The 16,758-nt window shown below is 29.8% G+C and overlaps 1 protein-coding gene and 1 long non-coding RNA gene across 2 annotated transcripts in view; one reads left to right on the top strand and one right to left on the bottom strand.

Moving 5' to 3' along the window:
- Nucleotides 1–16,758, bottom strand: part of LOC121114483 (gamma-aminobutyric acid receptor subunit pi) — a 178,096-nt gene that overhangs the window by 20,761 nt on the left and 140,577 nt on the right. Inside the window, exons 7-8 of the mRNA XM_040708457.2 lie at nucleotides 9,642–9,773; nucleotides 9,318–9,516 (exon numbers count right to left, since the gene is read on the bottom strand). Coding sequence (XP_040564391.1) covers nucleotides 9,318–9,516; nucleotides 9,642–9,773 — 331 coding nt within the window. The remainder of the gene's footprint in view (nucleotides 1–9,317; nucleotides 9,517–9,641; nucleotides 9,774–16,758) is intronic.
- Nucleotides 9,025–11,733, top strand: LOC139904877 (uncharacterized). Its single transcript, XR_011779137.1, has 3 exons — nucleotides 9,025–9,115; nucleotides 9,382–9,524; nucleotides 11,188–11,733. It is a non-coding gene; the product is annotated as an uncharacterized lncRNA (long non-coding RNA).

Raw genomic sequence — 16,758 nt, 5'->3', positions numbered from 1 at the left:
TGGATTTGTATCAGCACCACTGAATCAACATCAACCTATGTGTCTGCTGTGTGAGAATGTGTTTTCAAACGAAGCCATGAAACCCTCCAGACTTTCGGAACATTTGAGAACAATGCACTCTGATAAAACAGAAAAAAATATAGCATATTTCCAGTCGCTTCGAGAAAAATTCAAGGCACAAAAAAACTATTAAAAATATGTTTTCGAGCAATTCAGAACAATCCACTGACGATTTGCGTGCTTCATACAACATATCTTTGATGATTGCTAGATCTGGTAAGCCTCACACAATTGGGGAGGAGCTTATTCTGCCTGCAGTAAGAGTGGTTCTGCACACTGTTGTACATAAGTCACCGGACCAAATTATGAAATCTATATCTCTCAGTAATAATTCAGTTCAAAGAAGAATAGATGAAATGGCTGAAAACGTAGAAGATAAATTGTGCAACATTCTTACCGCAACCGAATTTAGTTTGCAATTAGATGAGTCCACTTTACCAGGAAATGAATCCTTGCTTCCTGCTTATGTTCGTTTTGTCAAAGATGAAAAATTGGTACAAGAACTGTTACTTGCAAGACAACTTATAACAAACAGTAAAGGAGAGTCTGTATTTGATATCGTTGATAATTTTTTCAAAGAGAAAAAAAATCCCACTTACTAATATTCTGTCGTGTGGAACAGATGTTCCACCATCCATGATAGGTCGTTATCGTGGCTTCATCAGTTTCTTGAAGAAAACCGTACCTGGTGTACTTACAGTGCACTTTGTAGTTCACAGGCAGCATCTGGTAGCAAAACACCTTAGTGGTCGACTTCACAAATCAATTAATACTGTTATCACATCAGTAAATAAGATCAAGACACATTCCCTCAATTCCAGACTGTTTCGACAGCTTTGCATTGATAATGATGAAGAGTTTGATCGTTTATTGCTACACACAGAAGTTAGATGGCTATCAAAGGGAAACTGCCTCAAATGATTCTATTCTTTGTTTGATACAGTTGTTGAATTTTTCCAAGAATCTAATATTGGGCTATGTCATGATTTAAAAAAAATCAAGAATGATATTGCCTATTTGTCAGATATATTCCTAAAATTCAATGAAATTAATTTGCAATTGCAAGGAAATGATGTCAATCTTATAAAAGTCAAATCTGTTATCTCCACTTTCCTGTCTAAGTGTAAATTATTCGAACCAAATTTAGCACGTCATGAACTTTACCAATTTCCAAGCCTTTGTTAATTGGATAAAGAAAAGAAAATATCTGATGATGACCTTCAAGTGTATTGTGCTCATATAGAAGAGTTGCAAAGAAACAAAGTTCAAGATATCCTATCAAGATTTTTGGCTACAAAAAAAAAAAATCTGACCTCTATCCAGTATTATGGAGCAGGGTCAAGATATATTTGATTGCTTTTCCAACGTCATATCTGGTAGAACGGGCCTTCAGTGTAGTTACTATGCTTCTTTCCAAACAAAGGAACAAACTTAGAATTACCGAACGTGGGGATCTACGTCTTCTTCTTAGTGAGTTTCAACCTGATGTGGATAAACTAATATCCTTACACCAAGTACACCCATCCCATTAGAAGGAATTGTGAAAAACTAAAGTTAATTTAAAAAAAAAATATATATTTGGTGTTTAATTCATAAATTTGTTGTTTTAATTTTTGAAGAAAAGGTTATATGTGCAGGGGCGTCCGCAGGGGGGTAGCTGAAGCGGAAAATCAGGGAATTAAAAAAAAATCAGTAATAAGGAATGAAAATTCAATGGATTTAAAAAAAAAGAATAATATGTAATTAAGAGAAATTTTTATAGTAAAAAAAAATTTATAGGATTTCTTTTCTAAAAAAAAGTCATTCGATGTGTGAGAAATAATCAAGCCCCCCCAAAAAAAAAAAAAAAAAAAAAAATGGGAGGGGGGCGTTACAAGTTTATTTGGAAGCCAAGGGGGCGCCAGCATGAAAAAGTTTGGGAAACCCTGTTGTATATGAAATCAACACCCTCCAACTTCAGATTAAAAAATAAATAATTTGAATATTTTATTTTTTAAACATAAGCAAATTGCAATTATTTGATCAATGGTTGAATCTATATTAAATATTTACTTACAAATATAAACATTAAAACATGAAGAATGCTATTTTCATTCGTTTTTCATTTTTCAGCACACTTGTTGTAGAAAGATCCCCAAGTTCAAACTGTTTTATTTATACTCTACTACAGCTTAAAAATAATTAAACATTATACCAAAAGAGTTGCAAAATATCTAATGAGAATTAATTGTCAATCTTTTTTTTACAATCTCTCAGGAGGAGTTTTTAAAACATTAAAAAACTTTTGTAAGGACAAAACTGTGATAACTATTTTTCAATAAGGATGGATTTTTTTCATTAATTATCTCTCTCAAAAATCTCCATACACAGTCAAATCCGGAGAAAAACACGTTTATAGTCAACTTTCTCTCAGTTACAAAATTTTTACTGTATAAAATATTTCGTATTGAAGAAACATAAAGTAAAAATCTATATAAAGTCAACTTTTTCTTCCCTTTTGAATTCCCGAATGAATAATTACCTTGAAGATTTTTTCTTTTTTATTGGTACAAATCGTAAGCTGGGGCTTACATTTTTTATCCTGGATTTAAAAAAAAGTTCATTTCACATTACTTGTCCATCAGTAAGAATACATATCACGAGAGCCCCCCAAAAACACTTTTGCTGAAAGATAAGCTAAAAATATTTGATGATCTGTTAAAAATTGAATCTAATCAATCACTAATTGCCTCGAAATGAGAAGTTCCCAAATTACTTATTTACATAAATATCCAAAAACTGGTTAACAAGAAATATTCGTATAGTCAACTTTTTATTTAAAAAACAGCAATTTCTTTTATCCGGATTTGATTTCATTTAAAAAAAAAGTAAGGTTAATACTCAATTACCTATTTACCATTATAATATAGTCAATTAAAATATAATTCTTCTACAATGACCAATGCCATGGGGTTGTTAATTGATTTTGAGACAAGATATAAAATACAGTGAAAAACATATTAAGCCAGTTTAATACTATGCCACTAAATGTAATAGCTGTCTAAGTAATTACACACCGGATTTAGCCAGTACAAAATAGTGTTGTTACCGCCACCGCTATTGCTCCTTCCATTAATTTTGCCAAATTAGCCGATAAGTAAATATATTTAACCAAATTTGTTAGATGGCGAAAATTTTTGTGTCAGATAGTTTGTATATTGTTGTAAGAATAACGTGTCAAAGGTGGTCAATGCTGATAGAAGGAAGTCAAAGTTGTTCGAATACAGAACATTCAAAAGCATCAACAATTCCAAATGGACCAAGGTAGGAGTCTTCTTAATCATATCATACCAAGCAAAGACATCTTTCACTACAAGACTTGAATCCTAAAAACAAGCGTGTGTATTTTACAAGAACTACCTGTTATCCATTTTCTTATTGTTATTTACTAATATAATTTATATCTATATTACTTAATGCTAAATGTATACCTATTCTATTCATTAATTATCGTTATTATCCATTCACTGTTGTTCATAAACCACAAATTTGTTTGGACTAATTGAATATTAATTTCAGTGTCGTAAAGTTCTTAGTTAGTACCTTGAAAATATGCTGATACTATTCGCTTAGAATCAAGCAAACAACATTATAATTATGTATACAAACTTTCTGATGAGGGTTTCTATGGATAAGTTTTGGTAGAGAAATAATGATTAATAAATAGAAAATCGTAATTCCAAGAAATTAGCACCAGGTATAATACTTGTAGCATCAATTACATCGAAACTCATTAATTAAATTAGTAAAAATATGATTATTACTTAATAATATTTATTATATCTATCCAGAGTAACACATAATAAATCTATTATTACAATGTTTTAATAGCTTGTGTTAGTTATTTTCTCCAACAACTAATATCTTCATATAGGACAAGTCTATATTTTTATTTTTAGTGTTTATTTTTTGATAATTTTTATATTGTTATACTGTCATATGGCTATCTTAAATTCTCTGATAATGTAGTATTGCATTTAAAAAGATCCATATAAATTTATACAAATAGTGAATCAGGTGTAGCCCAATATTGGTTTCAACAACTCTGATAAAGATGTCAAGAGGTAAAGGGGTCGTCTTTTACAGATCAGGGTATATATAACAAGGTGCATTGTAAAAGTCCCAAAATGCCAAGAATGTTATGAACTAATACCATTTTTATTTATTTATCCAATTATGTGCGCAAGTTGATAGAGTGCAACCATTTAAAATAAATTTGATAAAATATAAATAATAGAGGTTGACTAGTTTTACCTTCTAATATGATTTATTTATGTTGTGTCTTCACTATCAAACTTTGTATGGAAATTATGAACGATGATGAAACATGTACATTAATTTTTTTTTCTTTCAGTCAGTTAAGACAAATGACTTATCTTAATATGTATATATATATAAGTCGAATTCAAGAGCAAACAGAGTTCAGTTCCATATTAATAGTTGTATGTGATGAGGGTCATTCTTTTGTAGAATTCTTTAGAAATATATCAAATATAAATTCAATATTACGATTATACCGAAAATGGAGCTGTTCACAAGTAATTTGTACGACCACTAGTAAAATCTCAATTATTGAGAGATAAGCTCGAATCAAGTCTCAAAAGTAAAGTTTCGATTTTTTAAGTAAGTGAGTCAGTGAGTTTAAAGCCTTGAGTCTAATTAAAATCTGAACCTTGTCGATCGGACGAAAATTTCTACACGAGTTATGAGTCTTTCATATTGATTCTTGGTGAAATATGACATTTCTTTTTTCTAGTCAAATCAAGTACTTCTGGAGTTCGAAGTCACAGTTTAATAAGAGTTAACTACATCCCGTGCTGGAGTCTCCAACTCTGATAAGTGAGTTATAATGATAATTAACTGATGACCAAATAAACGCTATAATGTATTCTTCACTTCACTTCTATATATTGCATACAGCAACTAAAGAAGTACACACTTTCAATGGGTTGCGTGAGCCATTCAAGTCCTGAAGTAAAGATGTCTTTGCATACCCTGTAGGTGATTTTCTTCTCCGATGAAGAATTTACGCAACGGGTAGGTTCTTCAAGAATAAATAATCGCAATAAATGGCAGTTCCTCGAACAAAAAAAAACGAATGCATAAATAAGAAATTGGGTTGTTCCTTGATTGTTTATTCTAAAATGGGTCGCTATATTTGAAAGGTTGGGAACCACTGCATTAACTAAAAGAACTGCAATATGTAAACTTAAAGGGATAAAATTTTGCAATTGGAAATGGCAATCCACCAGCAGGAAATAAGCTAAGAACTTCAATGAGAATGGAGAATAATTTAATTTTTGACTTTGCAGAGTTATTTTGGAGATGAAGAATTCAATAGCTTTTAATAGTCTGTTTAGTTTAATTTTCTTTATATGAATTATGAATATATATTTATACAGGAAACCATTCATAATATTTATGTGATGCTACTAATTTGAAAATAAATCAAATACCTTCACTTTTTTTTTTCTCAAAGAATCGAAAGTTTATTTTTCTCAAACCATTAATGTTTACAACCTTCACAAATGCGATGAAGAGTAATGAGGATATATTTACATTCATTATCAACTTTAGGAACACGTATTAACCATAAGTCTAAAATATTTGTTGGAAAATTTGGAATTTCTAACGAAATTAATTTTTCTTAATGATTCATTATTTTTTTATTAAAAATAATGATGAAAAAAAAAAAAAAATTGGCTCTACTTAGGTATAATCTCATTATTTTTGAGTATGCTTTTATTTAGGTATATAAAAACAGAAATACATCAAAATAAAACACTTACGTGTCTTCCACAGAATTTTTGATAGGAAAAATAAACTCGTTAAGTAACAATCAAATACAACGCAAATAATTTGAAACTGGGGTTGCTATCTGTGGCTTATTACGGGACTATAGTCTTCAGTCCTATGTAAGGATCGACACAAAACTACATACTATTGTTGAAAATCAATTCAAGACCGAATTATTTTTATGTGATTTATTTTTCATTGATTAGGATCGATATTTCGGTCCAGACCACGATTTCAGACTCTACATCAAAATTTAATGGTATTCAAATTTTGAATCAATTTTTTGTGTCTCAACCTATGTAGGTAAAGACAGATTTTGTTCCGTCTCAATTTATGGCCTTATTTTCTCCCTTATTCTGATTTATAACTTATAAAAATATTATTTATATAGTTCATATGAAGTTATTCTACTAATATTCACAATATGGAAAAACTCATAATCTCAGCAACACTTCACCCATAGAATTGATCTAGAGCGAATTTTAAATTAGAACAATTTTCTTGGGTACCGATCTAAACCAATTTTTTTATAAAGACCCTTCTAGACTACTAAGACGTGTCCCGTGATATTTGGCCCCCTAGCTCTCCCGAGATGAATCCAATGGTTTATTTTGCCTTGAGCTACCTTGAATTAAAGGACAACAGAGATTCTTACACCACTAAGAGTTCCTGATTGACTCCACTGTCCTAAAATGCAAGAAATTCGATGGCACTCTAGTGTCAGAGCCTGCAGAGGGTTCAGGACCCAAATAGAGCTGCTATTGAGACCAAATAATTATATTCTCAATGATTATACCCGCTACTTAGTTTTGCCTTTAGAATAAATCTTAAGAAATGATACTTTTATGTTAATTTAAAGTAGCTTGGTTAAAAGTGCTTGATTTCATTGTTATTATACTCTGTACAATTAAACTCCAACACTACGTACAACAAAAAAAAGTTTGAATTGTTGGATAGAAAAGCTTAGATACCTTAACTAGACTTGTGATGATATATCGATAAAAAAACTAATATGTGCAGCCTATTGGTATCAGAGAAAATTCTAAGAAATTTAGATGTTTTATATGATGTAATTAGGAAAAAGGAGGATATAGAAAAACCAAAAAATGCTTAATACACACTTAAATCTATTAATAATGTATCTGTTATGACATATTTACTTCTTAATAAGACTGCATCACGAGGTTTGTCTCCCCAGTCATAACATTAAGTAAAAAAAATCCCAAAATAAGAGTTATTCATTATCAAGGCATGTCAAGTTTGTTTTCATTTAGAACCGCTCTCTTTTTTGTAAACGGCCATCTTGATAGCATTACTAAACTGGGATCAAATAGATGAACATTATTTTATAACTCAGATATTTTTTATCCAAATAAACATGCCTATATTTATTTATTTTAAATTTTGTATCCTTCTGATCCTAATCTGAGTCTGTTGGAAAACAAAACAAACCAATGCAAAAAAAATGTTTTCAGGGACATGATTAGATCTTATCATCACACATGGGAAGAATAGTCCAGGGCTTAACAAAGAAAGAACGTTTTCTTCCCTTCAAAATTGACTTGTTCTATATTTTTTCATTTTCCATCTAATCTTCGCTTGAACGGTATTTTTCCCATCAAGAAAAAGTATAAAATTTAAAAACGATTTTTCTTTTGGATCCATTGTTTTGGAAATGACAAAAGTAGCATCACACTTAGCACAAAATCTCACAAACAACAGAACAAATTGTCATTAAATTTTGACATCTGTTGTTTGAAGGTTGGTAGGTACTACCTGAAAATGAGGTGAATTAAAAAAAAATAGGTCATCTCTGTGTGAAGTCCGGGACTTTTTAGCCCAATTGCTGTGTAAAATATTGGATCAGATTGGGAAATAGTTTTTAAATGATATCGTATTCGAAAACATTTTTTGATATCGGCCCCTGCCTAATCTTCACTGTGTTCATAATATGCGTTTGTACATATTTATTTTCTCTTCTTTTTGAGTAAGTTTTATTTTGCACTGTGTTTATTTATCTGTTATTAGAAAAATTCCAACAATAATACATAGAATATATTATTTAAGATGTAAAAAACTCATTTTTTAACCCAAATTGAGATAGAACAGGATGAATTCTTTATCATATTATAAAACCATCGATGCGGGACAATGCCTTTTTAAAAGTTTTTTACATAATTTCAAAATTATCAAGTTTTTGTCTCTTAATATATTTCCAAATTTTTATTTTATAACGAATTTATTAAGTAATACATTTTTAACATAAATAATAAATATTGAAATTTCCTTTCAAAGCAGAAACTTTTGTTTCGATCAAAGGAATAAATGAAAATATTTAGTATCTAAGGGTATTAACTTAACCACAGTTATTAAACCTAATTACGATTAATAACTGGGGTATAATTAGTATATATAGATATGTAGTCATAAACATATCCATAAAATCTGTGTTGACAAAATAGTGTTCAAATATTGACACTAATTTTCATTATGTTTATTTTTATAGACAAAATAAATTATAATACATATACAAGGATATATTAGTAGGTGGGACCTAGGATAGTTGCAGCACGTATATTGTATAATAATATACATAATCTAAATGCAAACTAATTATTGTAAAAAAAATCAATAATTTATGTCAGTTTTTATTTGAGGTATTATATTAAAACTGTTTTGCATGGGGTAAAAGTAGTTTATTTAAGGAGCATTCATTTTGTAACAATGTAGTGGATTGTTTTACCTGTAACTGATATTATTTAAATTGTTAATTATTTTAATATAGTTCTATATAATTTAATAAAAGTTCAAAACTAACTTAGTGAGAATACATTTGAGATATTTTAACGCTCTGCACAAAGAGGACATTTACACAAAATGCTACAATTTTCCTCGAATTATTGATTCTTTTTTACTATTATGTATAATTACACTTCACATCAAGCATGTTTTTTTAGCCAGAGCATGGCTCTGGAGAGTTTTTTTTTAAAACTAAATCTCTCCAGTCTATAATTATAATCCGTGTTTTTTATCATAAATCATATTATATCCTAATTTAAATATTCAATCCGATAAAAGTTTTATGATTTATTTATCACAAATTATATTTATTAGTTTGTTTACTATGGGGAAGGTTGCAACATTGGACCATGCAGTTTGTGTAAAAACATTTGAATAGTATAATTTTTAAATATATTCAAAAAATAGCAGACGCTTTTAGGTATATTGTTTTAAAATTTAATGATTTTAAGTCAAACCAACTCAATGAAATTTAACCAAATATAGAATATGTTACAACTGTTTCTAGTATCTTCTATATACACACATTAATGCTTAGAATATGCTAAAGCTCAATCCGTGAATATCAATTTTTCGATTTGAATTGTAAAAAAAAAAATTAACAAATAAAATACCAAACTCACGTGACGTTGTTAAACGTATTAATAATGACGAGGCAGAGAGTAACGAGGAGTACAATTCTTGCAGGAACAACATCCGTTGGAATGAGGAAGCTTACCCAGGACATTACAACAAAGACAGCCGTTGGTAAATATACATTTAGAAGATAGGGTGAGACACAACGTGTGAGGCGGATTTGTAGCCCATACACAGAGTAATTACCTTCATATGTAAGTGGAAAAACAATCATTTATTCGACAGTTCAGAATGAAATCCCTTATTATTATTATTTTTTTTTTTTTTTGGGGGAGCAAAGGGAATAGGGAGTAAATAGATGAAATACTTACTACTTGATCCACGAAACACGAACTGATCCTTGGGAAGACTTTGTATATGCACTTTGAAAGGAAGTGCCCTTTGATTGGCATCATCATAGCTAAAACTTCCTGATAGTTTCATTTTTTTATCGTCGTATCCAACTACACAATTTGATAATTGTAGTAAAAGAAGAAAAAAAAAAGATTTTTGTTAATTTTTTATATTGAAAACAAATAAAATAGGCATTCTTCATAAATATATTTATAAATGGTACTTAAAGATAAAAACTTTTTGGCTTAGAAAATCAATTGAGTCGATGGATTGCTTCATCTTTTACATATGAATTCTTCTTTATAGTCTATGGGGGTATAGACAAACATTAAAAAATTAAAAAGACAAATAAAGTTTTCAGAATTTTCTTTAGAAGCATTTATAAAATCCTATTGTCAGTATTAAGCCATCTTGCATAATTTACATTTCTTGGATTTTAAAATGAAACATGCTCTTTCCATATAACATGATGAATTTGATATATTTAGTCTTAACCTGGGTATACATGGAAAAACATCTACGTAGACTATAATTATAACTCTAGATCAAATCTCTTTAAAATCAACCTTACAAAGAATGGGTATGTTTAGTCATTTCCACGATACTTTTTTCCTTTTTATTTATTATTGGGGTTATGAAAAAATGGATTTTACACAAAGTAGGAAATAATTGGCTGAAAATTACTTCATAGTATGTAAATGAATAGAAATTGAAAACTACTAGTCTATACATTTGAAATTCTTCTAAGGAAGTTTCCAATTACAAATATAATAATTTATTAACTACATATTAAACATGGAATTTATCGAACACTCATACAATATATGCTGAAACAATGAGGTATATAAAAGAATATGATACATTTATATTTCAGTAGATAATTTTTTTTTAATATAACTTTTCATTTTTTGTCGGAATATTTAATAAATAAGCAATGTAAGGCTGCGTGAAAATGTTTGGAAATTAAATTTAATTAAGCATATTATTTGACTAATTGTCATTTTAGAGGTACAAAGATGAACCTCAATTGAAATATGTTTTATATTTTAAGCATTTGATGAGTATTGATTAATAAGAAATAAGTCATCTAATGGAATTAGTTATAATTAATTTCGTAATTTTTCACAAAACCTTAGAATGATTGTTTATTAAACATTCCATTAGAAAATTAAAAGTAAAACTGAAAAATGTTCAATTACATTGAATATTTTTTGTCATCAAATATTTTGGAGTTGTAAAGTACATTAAGTTTATTCTTTATTTTTAGCTATACTAAAAAGCAATTAAAGCAAAATATATTTGTGATCTACGCTTAAATACCAATAATAAATGTAAATTTTGGCACCCAGGCATTCCAAGACCTGAATTTTGTTTTATAGTGAATGATAAAACAAATTACAGGTTTTTTCTTTTCATAAGTAAAAAAAATCCAACAGAAATTTCATTTTTCATCTCTACATATGTCTCAAAAAAAAAAAAAAAAAAAAAAAAATCCCAAAATTCCCCTTAATTGTAAAACGTTAGTTATTTACAGGCTACTGGATATTTACAACTTTTTGGACTTTTACAAAGGACCAAAGGAGCTAGCTCCCTTGGGAAACCAAAGCAATTGTCTTTGCTCTGTTAAACTCAAAAACCTATATTGCTAGAAGGATGACATTGTACGAACCTATTATTGTGGAAGAAATGGGAGTTATAATTTTTGCAATATGTGTACCTTATCACAAAAAATTCCAAGCATAATAACAGATACATTATCCAAGAAGGCAAGAGTTTTCAACAGAATTATAAAGAATTTTTTAGAATAGCTTGACATAGTTTATTTTTTTAATCATTTCAATTTTTCGTGTTTGCTTTTAATTTAGAGTTTTATTTCATTTTAATGACTTTGTTTTGTTTGTATGTTTATAGTAGAAATAGTTCTACTCTGGGATACTAAATTTAAACTATTATGGTTTTTTTAATGTCTCAATTTGTAATATCCCTGGTATTTATTATTATAGTTATTTTATCTTTTGGTATATATTAATATGAAGGAACATAATAAACAGTAATAAGGTGCAAGAGTGGACAAAATGAGTGATTTTTATTTATTGATAAGTGAAGACGGTCCAGTCCTTCATGGTGCATAAATAAATCCAAAAAGTGAGGTTAGAGATTGTTTACATACTTGAGAAGTGGATATTTGGAATTATGAAGTTTTTAGTGTTTCAATTAGTGATCACAGATAGTGTTGATTGTTATTTGAGCCCTTATAAACGAGGTTTTTCACTTCTCATTGGTTTCTACTCTCTCTGGAACCTCTTATTCTTTGACGTATTGTCTGGAAAAGATAGTCGCCATCTTTTATGAAATAGTATTATTATTATTTTATTTCAACTATTCTTCCTATTTCTTCACTTATCGCACTCGGAATAGAAGTACATAAGAAAATCAGGGTAAGGGTTTCTTCTTCCCATTTATTTTATTTTAATATATTAATACTTATTACTGAATATTAAAGATTTGACATTTGGGCATATTGGTTTAATCAAAGCGAATGAGATTAAATATTAAAGTTCGAAAATTTATGTTTTTTTTTACTTTATTTATCTTTATTACAAATTTGGGTACTTTGGCAAAATACGTATAAAAGGAGGATGGAGGAACTTACTTGTACGTGTCCACCGAACATATGAAAAAGATGTCATATGCTAGGATTACTTCAAGGAGAGAGAAAATGATAGAATCTGCATCAGAGTATATCAATTTAAATGTTCATTTCATGCGGGATACATTCATTGTTATATTCACAGATAAGTACGGCCGTCCTTTTAGGCAAGATAACCTTGACTTTGTCGATGTGTTTGACACGGCTCTGATAAGCTTAGCGTACATCTATTAGATAAGTGAAAACAACTACCTTAAACACTTTATTAGAAGGTTTATGGATAAGGAAATGATTACATCTTTATTATCAAAATTTGGTTCAGTTATTGAACAAAACCCAAATAAGTGCCCACCTTCGACAAGATGTGCTCATTTAAACGCTATAGCGAAATGAGGATGCCAAACTATGAAATTGTGATCGAAGCAAATCCGAACTCCATCCCAGAAATTCTTCCAAATAGTGGGCAGTTGGTTGCACTAAAATTTGAGAGAGCAAGGCAGCAGTGCTTTAAATGCTTCAGTGTTGAACATGCTAAGTTGTCTGGTAATGCAAAAAGAGTTCAGGCTTTTGCATATGAGAGTATTTTTTTATGAAAAAATTAAAGAACGTATGTTGTCAATCAATAGGCAACCTCGGGCAGAAGATTGCGAAATTACCACTGATATGTGTTTTGGTGATTTAGAGCTAATTATTAAGAAAAATAATTATCTAGGAAGCGTTGTCATCGAAAACCTTTCTACTGGAGATGAAGTGAGTACTGAAGGTTCTACTGCCTTAAATGTTCCACAAGAAGTATCACAAGAGACAGAACAAGTATATAAAAACAGTCCCCTCTACAATATTGTAGGGAGTATACCCTCAAACGAGAGTAGAAATGAAGATGGTGAATGTGCCATTGTAAGGAAGGAGACCGTTGAGGATGTAAATGGAGGGAGTATACCCTCAAACAAGAGTAGAAATGAAGATGGGGAATGTGCCAGTGTAAGTGAAGACACTGTTGAGGATGTAAAAGCTGAAAAAAATGCGGATGATCTAAATCAAAGTGCTAGGGTATCAATTCAAGAAATGTCAAGTATAGCCGACAATTCAGGGATAGAGAATAGAAGTCGATGTACGATGGTCTACTTTTTTTCAATACCCAAAAAGGAAAAGATATAAGATTCATTAAGAATTTGTGGTCAATTACACTTCAAAACACTTTGTACAAAAGCCTTTCCTCATATAATTGTGGAAAGCCTTAAGGAGACACTGTAGATACAGTACATAATTCCTAGAGAGGATTTATAGCTAGTCAGAGAATGGAAGACATTGTTGCAAACTTACAGACTGCTTTCTATAATTTACCCTATTGACCATTTGACCATTGACTTTGAAAATACTTTTGACTGTGTCTCGCATACTCACATTATAAGACCACTGAAAGGCAAAGGATTTGGAGATTTCATGATAAGAGCTGTTGCTGCAATGCTTGTAAGCTCCAATACAAGTTATGGGTCAAGACACATATTAAGATCTTTCCAGGTAGAACGTGGATGCAAGCAAGGAGATCCCTTGGCAGCAATTCTTTTTATAGTTGTTGTGGATCCCTTATTGTTACAAATGAGGGTTAAAGAAGTATTGAAAAAAACAAACAAGGATTAGTGGTTGTGAATCAATTTATGCTTATGCAGATGATACATCAGCAAATATAGTGGCTGGAATAGTTTTAACAATAGCATCCAATTTTGAAATATATAGGCTTCTTTCATGGTTCAAGATTTTGTCAGACCTAAAAATTAATATACAAAAATCCGAGCTAATATAAAATAATAATGACATCAACTCAATATATTCCCCACATCCAAAATCAAGGATCAAGGTGCTTGGATCTGTTATTGGGAAGGATTCAATGGACTAAAATAAGCAGGAAATTATTTCTCGAATAAAGAAATCTAATTAAATCTCTTAACTTTTATAGATGGGAGCGAGTTCAAATTTGGTTCTCTAATATAGCAAAATCTGCTCAGAGATAGATGATACATTCCTAGACCTTCAACGCAAATGGAATATCTCTATAAAAAGAACCACTCTCCCAAAAGCCTGGGCAGGCTTGGAGCAATAGACATAAGAAGCTTTTGGAAATCTCTTTTAGCTGAATGGATTCTGAAATGTTTAATAACAGAGGTCTTTAGGAACTCTACAGAATCTTCTGATTGTTTTAATCTTCAATATTCTAACTATGGGATACGTTCAATAATAAGTAATTTATGTAAACCAAATATTGGTGCTCCCTCCTTAACACAGTAAATGATACTTTTTATACTCTTGAACTAGTCATGCATGGATACGCTCCATTTAAAGGCTGCCTTAATAGAAATTCGCACTTCCCTCCAGAAAATGCAGGTTTTTTTCTTGGATGATCTTCGTAATTGCAAGGATAATCTTTTAGGCATGATGACGTCTAAAAGAATTTCTAAAATGTAGAAGATACGACATGGGCATACTTATAATTTTGCTAAGGAGCTTTGATTAAGACAGGAGCTCCCTAAGATAAAAGTTGTATCAATAAAAATACAAATGTGGTGTGAATCATAACTACCACTCATTAAAAATGTTATAAAGAGGAGAAACATACAGTCAAAAAAAAAAGAAAGACAAGCCTGTAATAGTTTTCAGAACCCATTGATGACACCTTCTGAAAAATGGTTTCTTACCATGTGATTACTGGAACCCTGGAAGTGTCAACTTTTTTACGCAACGACAAATTTTGCATCTTTTATAAGGAAGAGTTAGAAACAATATCTCACATTCTATATGAATGTAAAACACTGCGGCTGAATTGGCAGAAGAACTAGAAGTGGTTTTTGGAAGGCGAAATAAGGGACAGGATTTTTTTGTTGTAATATTAAAAAGTGACGTAAACTTGTCTGCAGTAATCCTAAAATTACATCACTGTGTATATGCAATCAAAGCAAAGAAAATAGAAATTGGTGCATGTATGTATTTTAAATATGGTAAGAAATTATTTAAAAATTTTAATGAATGTCTTCAATTATTTTGTTTATTTTTTTATGTGTCGTTTTATTATTCTTGGAAAATTTATATGGTCTTTATATTTTTCTATGTTCTATAGATTTATTAATTTTGACACCAGAATAAATTGATACTGGTTAAAAAAAATAAACCAAAAAAAAAACTCCCAGTAATAAAGTGGAAGAGTTGATAAATACACAGTTACATTTTAATCAAATGATGGCCTGTTATATTATATTTTTAAATTTATAAGCTCTCCGTAATGAAAACCGCTAAATTTATTGCTCTTAAAGTAATTGACACAACAATACTAAGGATTCCCTTAGCATATTGAATCAAATAAAGAAAAAGTAGAAGTACACAATACAAAGTAATTGGTAACATTTTGCATTTAGTTAATGATTTTATAGACTATAGTAACCGAAATTCAAAAATGGAAAAAGAAACAGCCGACAACTTCGTACATATATTTTATTATATATGTATTATGGAATGGGAACAAAGGCATTGTATGGATTGCAAAAATATTCACCACCCAAAAAAATAACACATCTACAATTATGTATCCATTTGACATAATGAGATGCACTTCAATGAATATATGTTGGTATAAATTATTCATTAATATAGCAATTATTTTTTAATTAAGGCTTAATCTATTCTAATATCACATGAATTTATATATTACTACAAAGAGTATGCAAGAATAATCGCTTATTTTGTGTATCAGATATCGAATCGATAAATTAATATTTGCTTTACCCATATCATGATGTATAATAATAATAAATGATTTATGATTTAATGCCTCATTTTTCTATCTCAAAAAACTATCTCCTCCCCCCTCTTCCAAGGTTTTCCATCTTTCTTTTTCATCATTATACTACTACCTGCAAATTAATATTTTGATTGAATTTGTGAAGCCTTTGGGAATTTAAAAAAATTACAACTGTATTATGAAATTTCAAAGGCAACTGAAATTTTATTATTATATATAGTCCCTTTTATATTTTAACAAAAAAAATGATTATTAAGTCATTTTGTTAAGTGGTTTTGATGTGTTCCACTTGATCGGTAAAAATATTGATACCCACCATGCAAAAATCAATGAAAATAGGTCTTTTAAATAATGAACCTCAGTAGGAGACATTAGGAAACAATTATGTTAAAGTGAACACTAGAATAGGCACAATGTATATTTAGAGCACCCATTTTTTTTTGCTACCTTTAATATGTCTAATATGAGAAAATGCACTTCTTTGTTTATGGCAATAACACACTGATAGAGTGGCGTAGCTCAGTGAACAACACACTCGGAAAAAAGTATCAATCTGAAATCAATGTGCGTAGGTTGGATACCCGGTCGCTCCTAGAGAAGAAAATATTTATGTCACCAGGGATAAAATCGGTAACTTTTAAATATATTTTATATA

Source organism: Lepeophtheirus salmonis, chromosome 3 (genome assembly GCF_016086655.4).
Source record: "Lepeophtheirus salmonis chromosome 3, UVic_Lsal_1.4, whole genome shotgun sequence".
NCBI lineage: Eukaryota > Metazoa > Arthropoda > Copepoda > Siphonostomatoida > Caligidae > Lepeophtheirus > Lepeophtheirus salmonis.
Note: the sequence above shows the minus strand (reverse complement) of the source record. Positions and strands in the feature narration are given on the sequence as shown.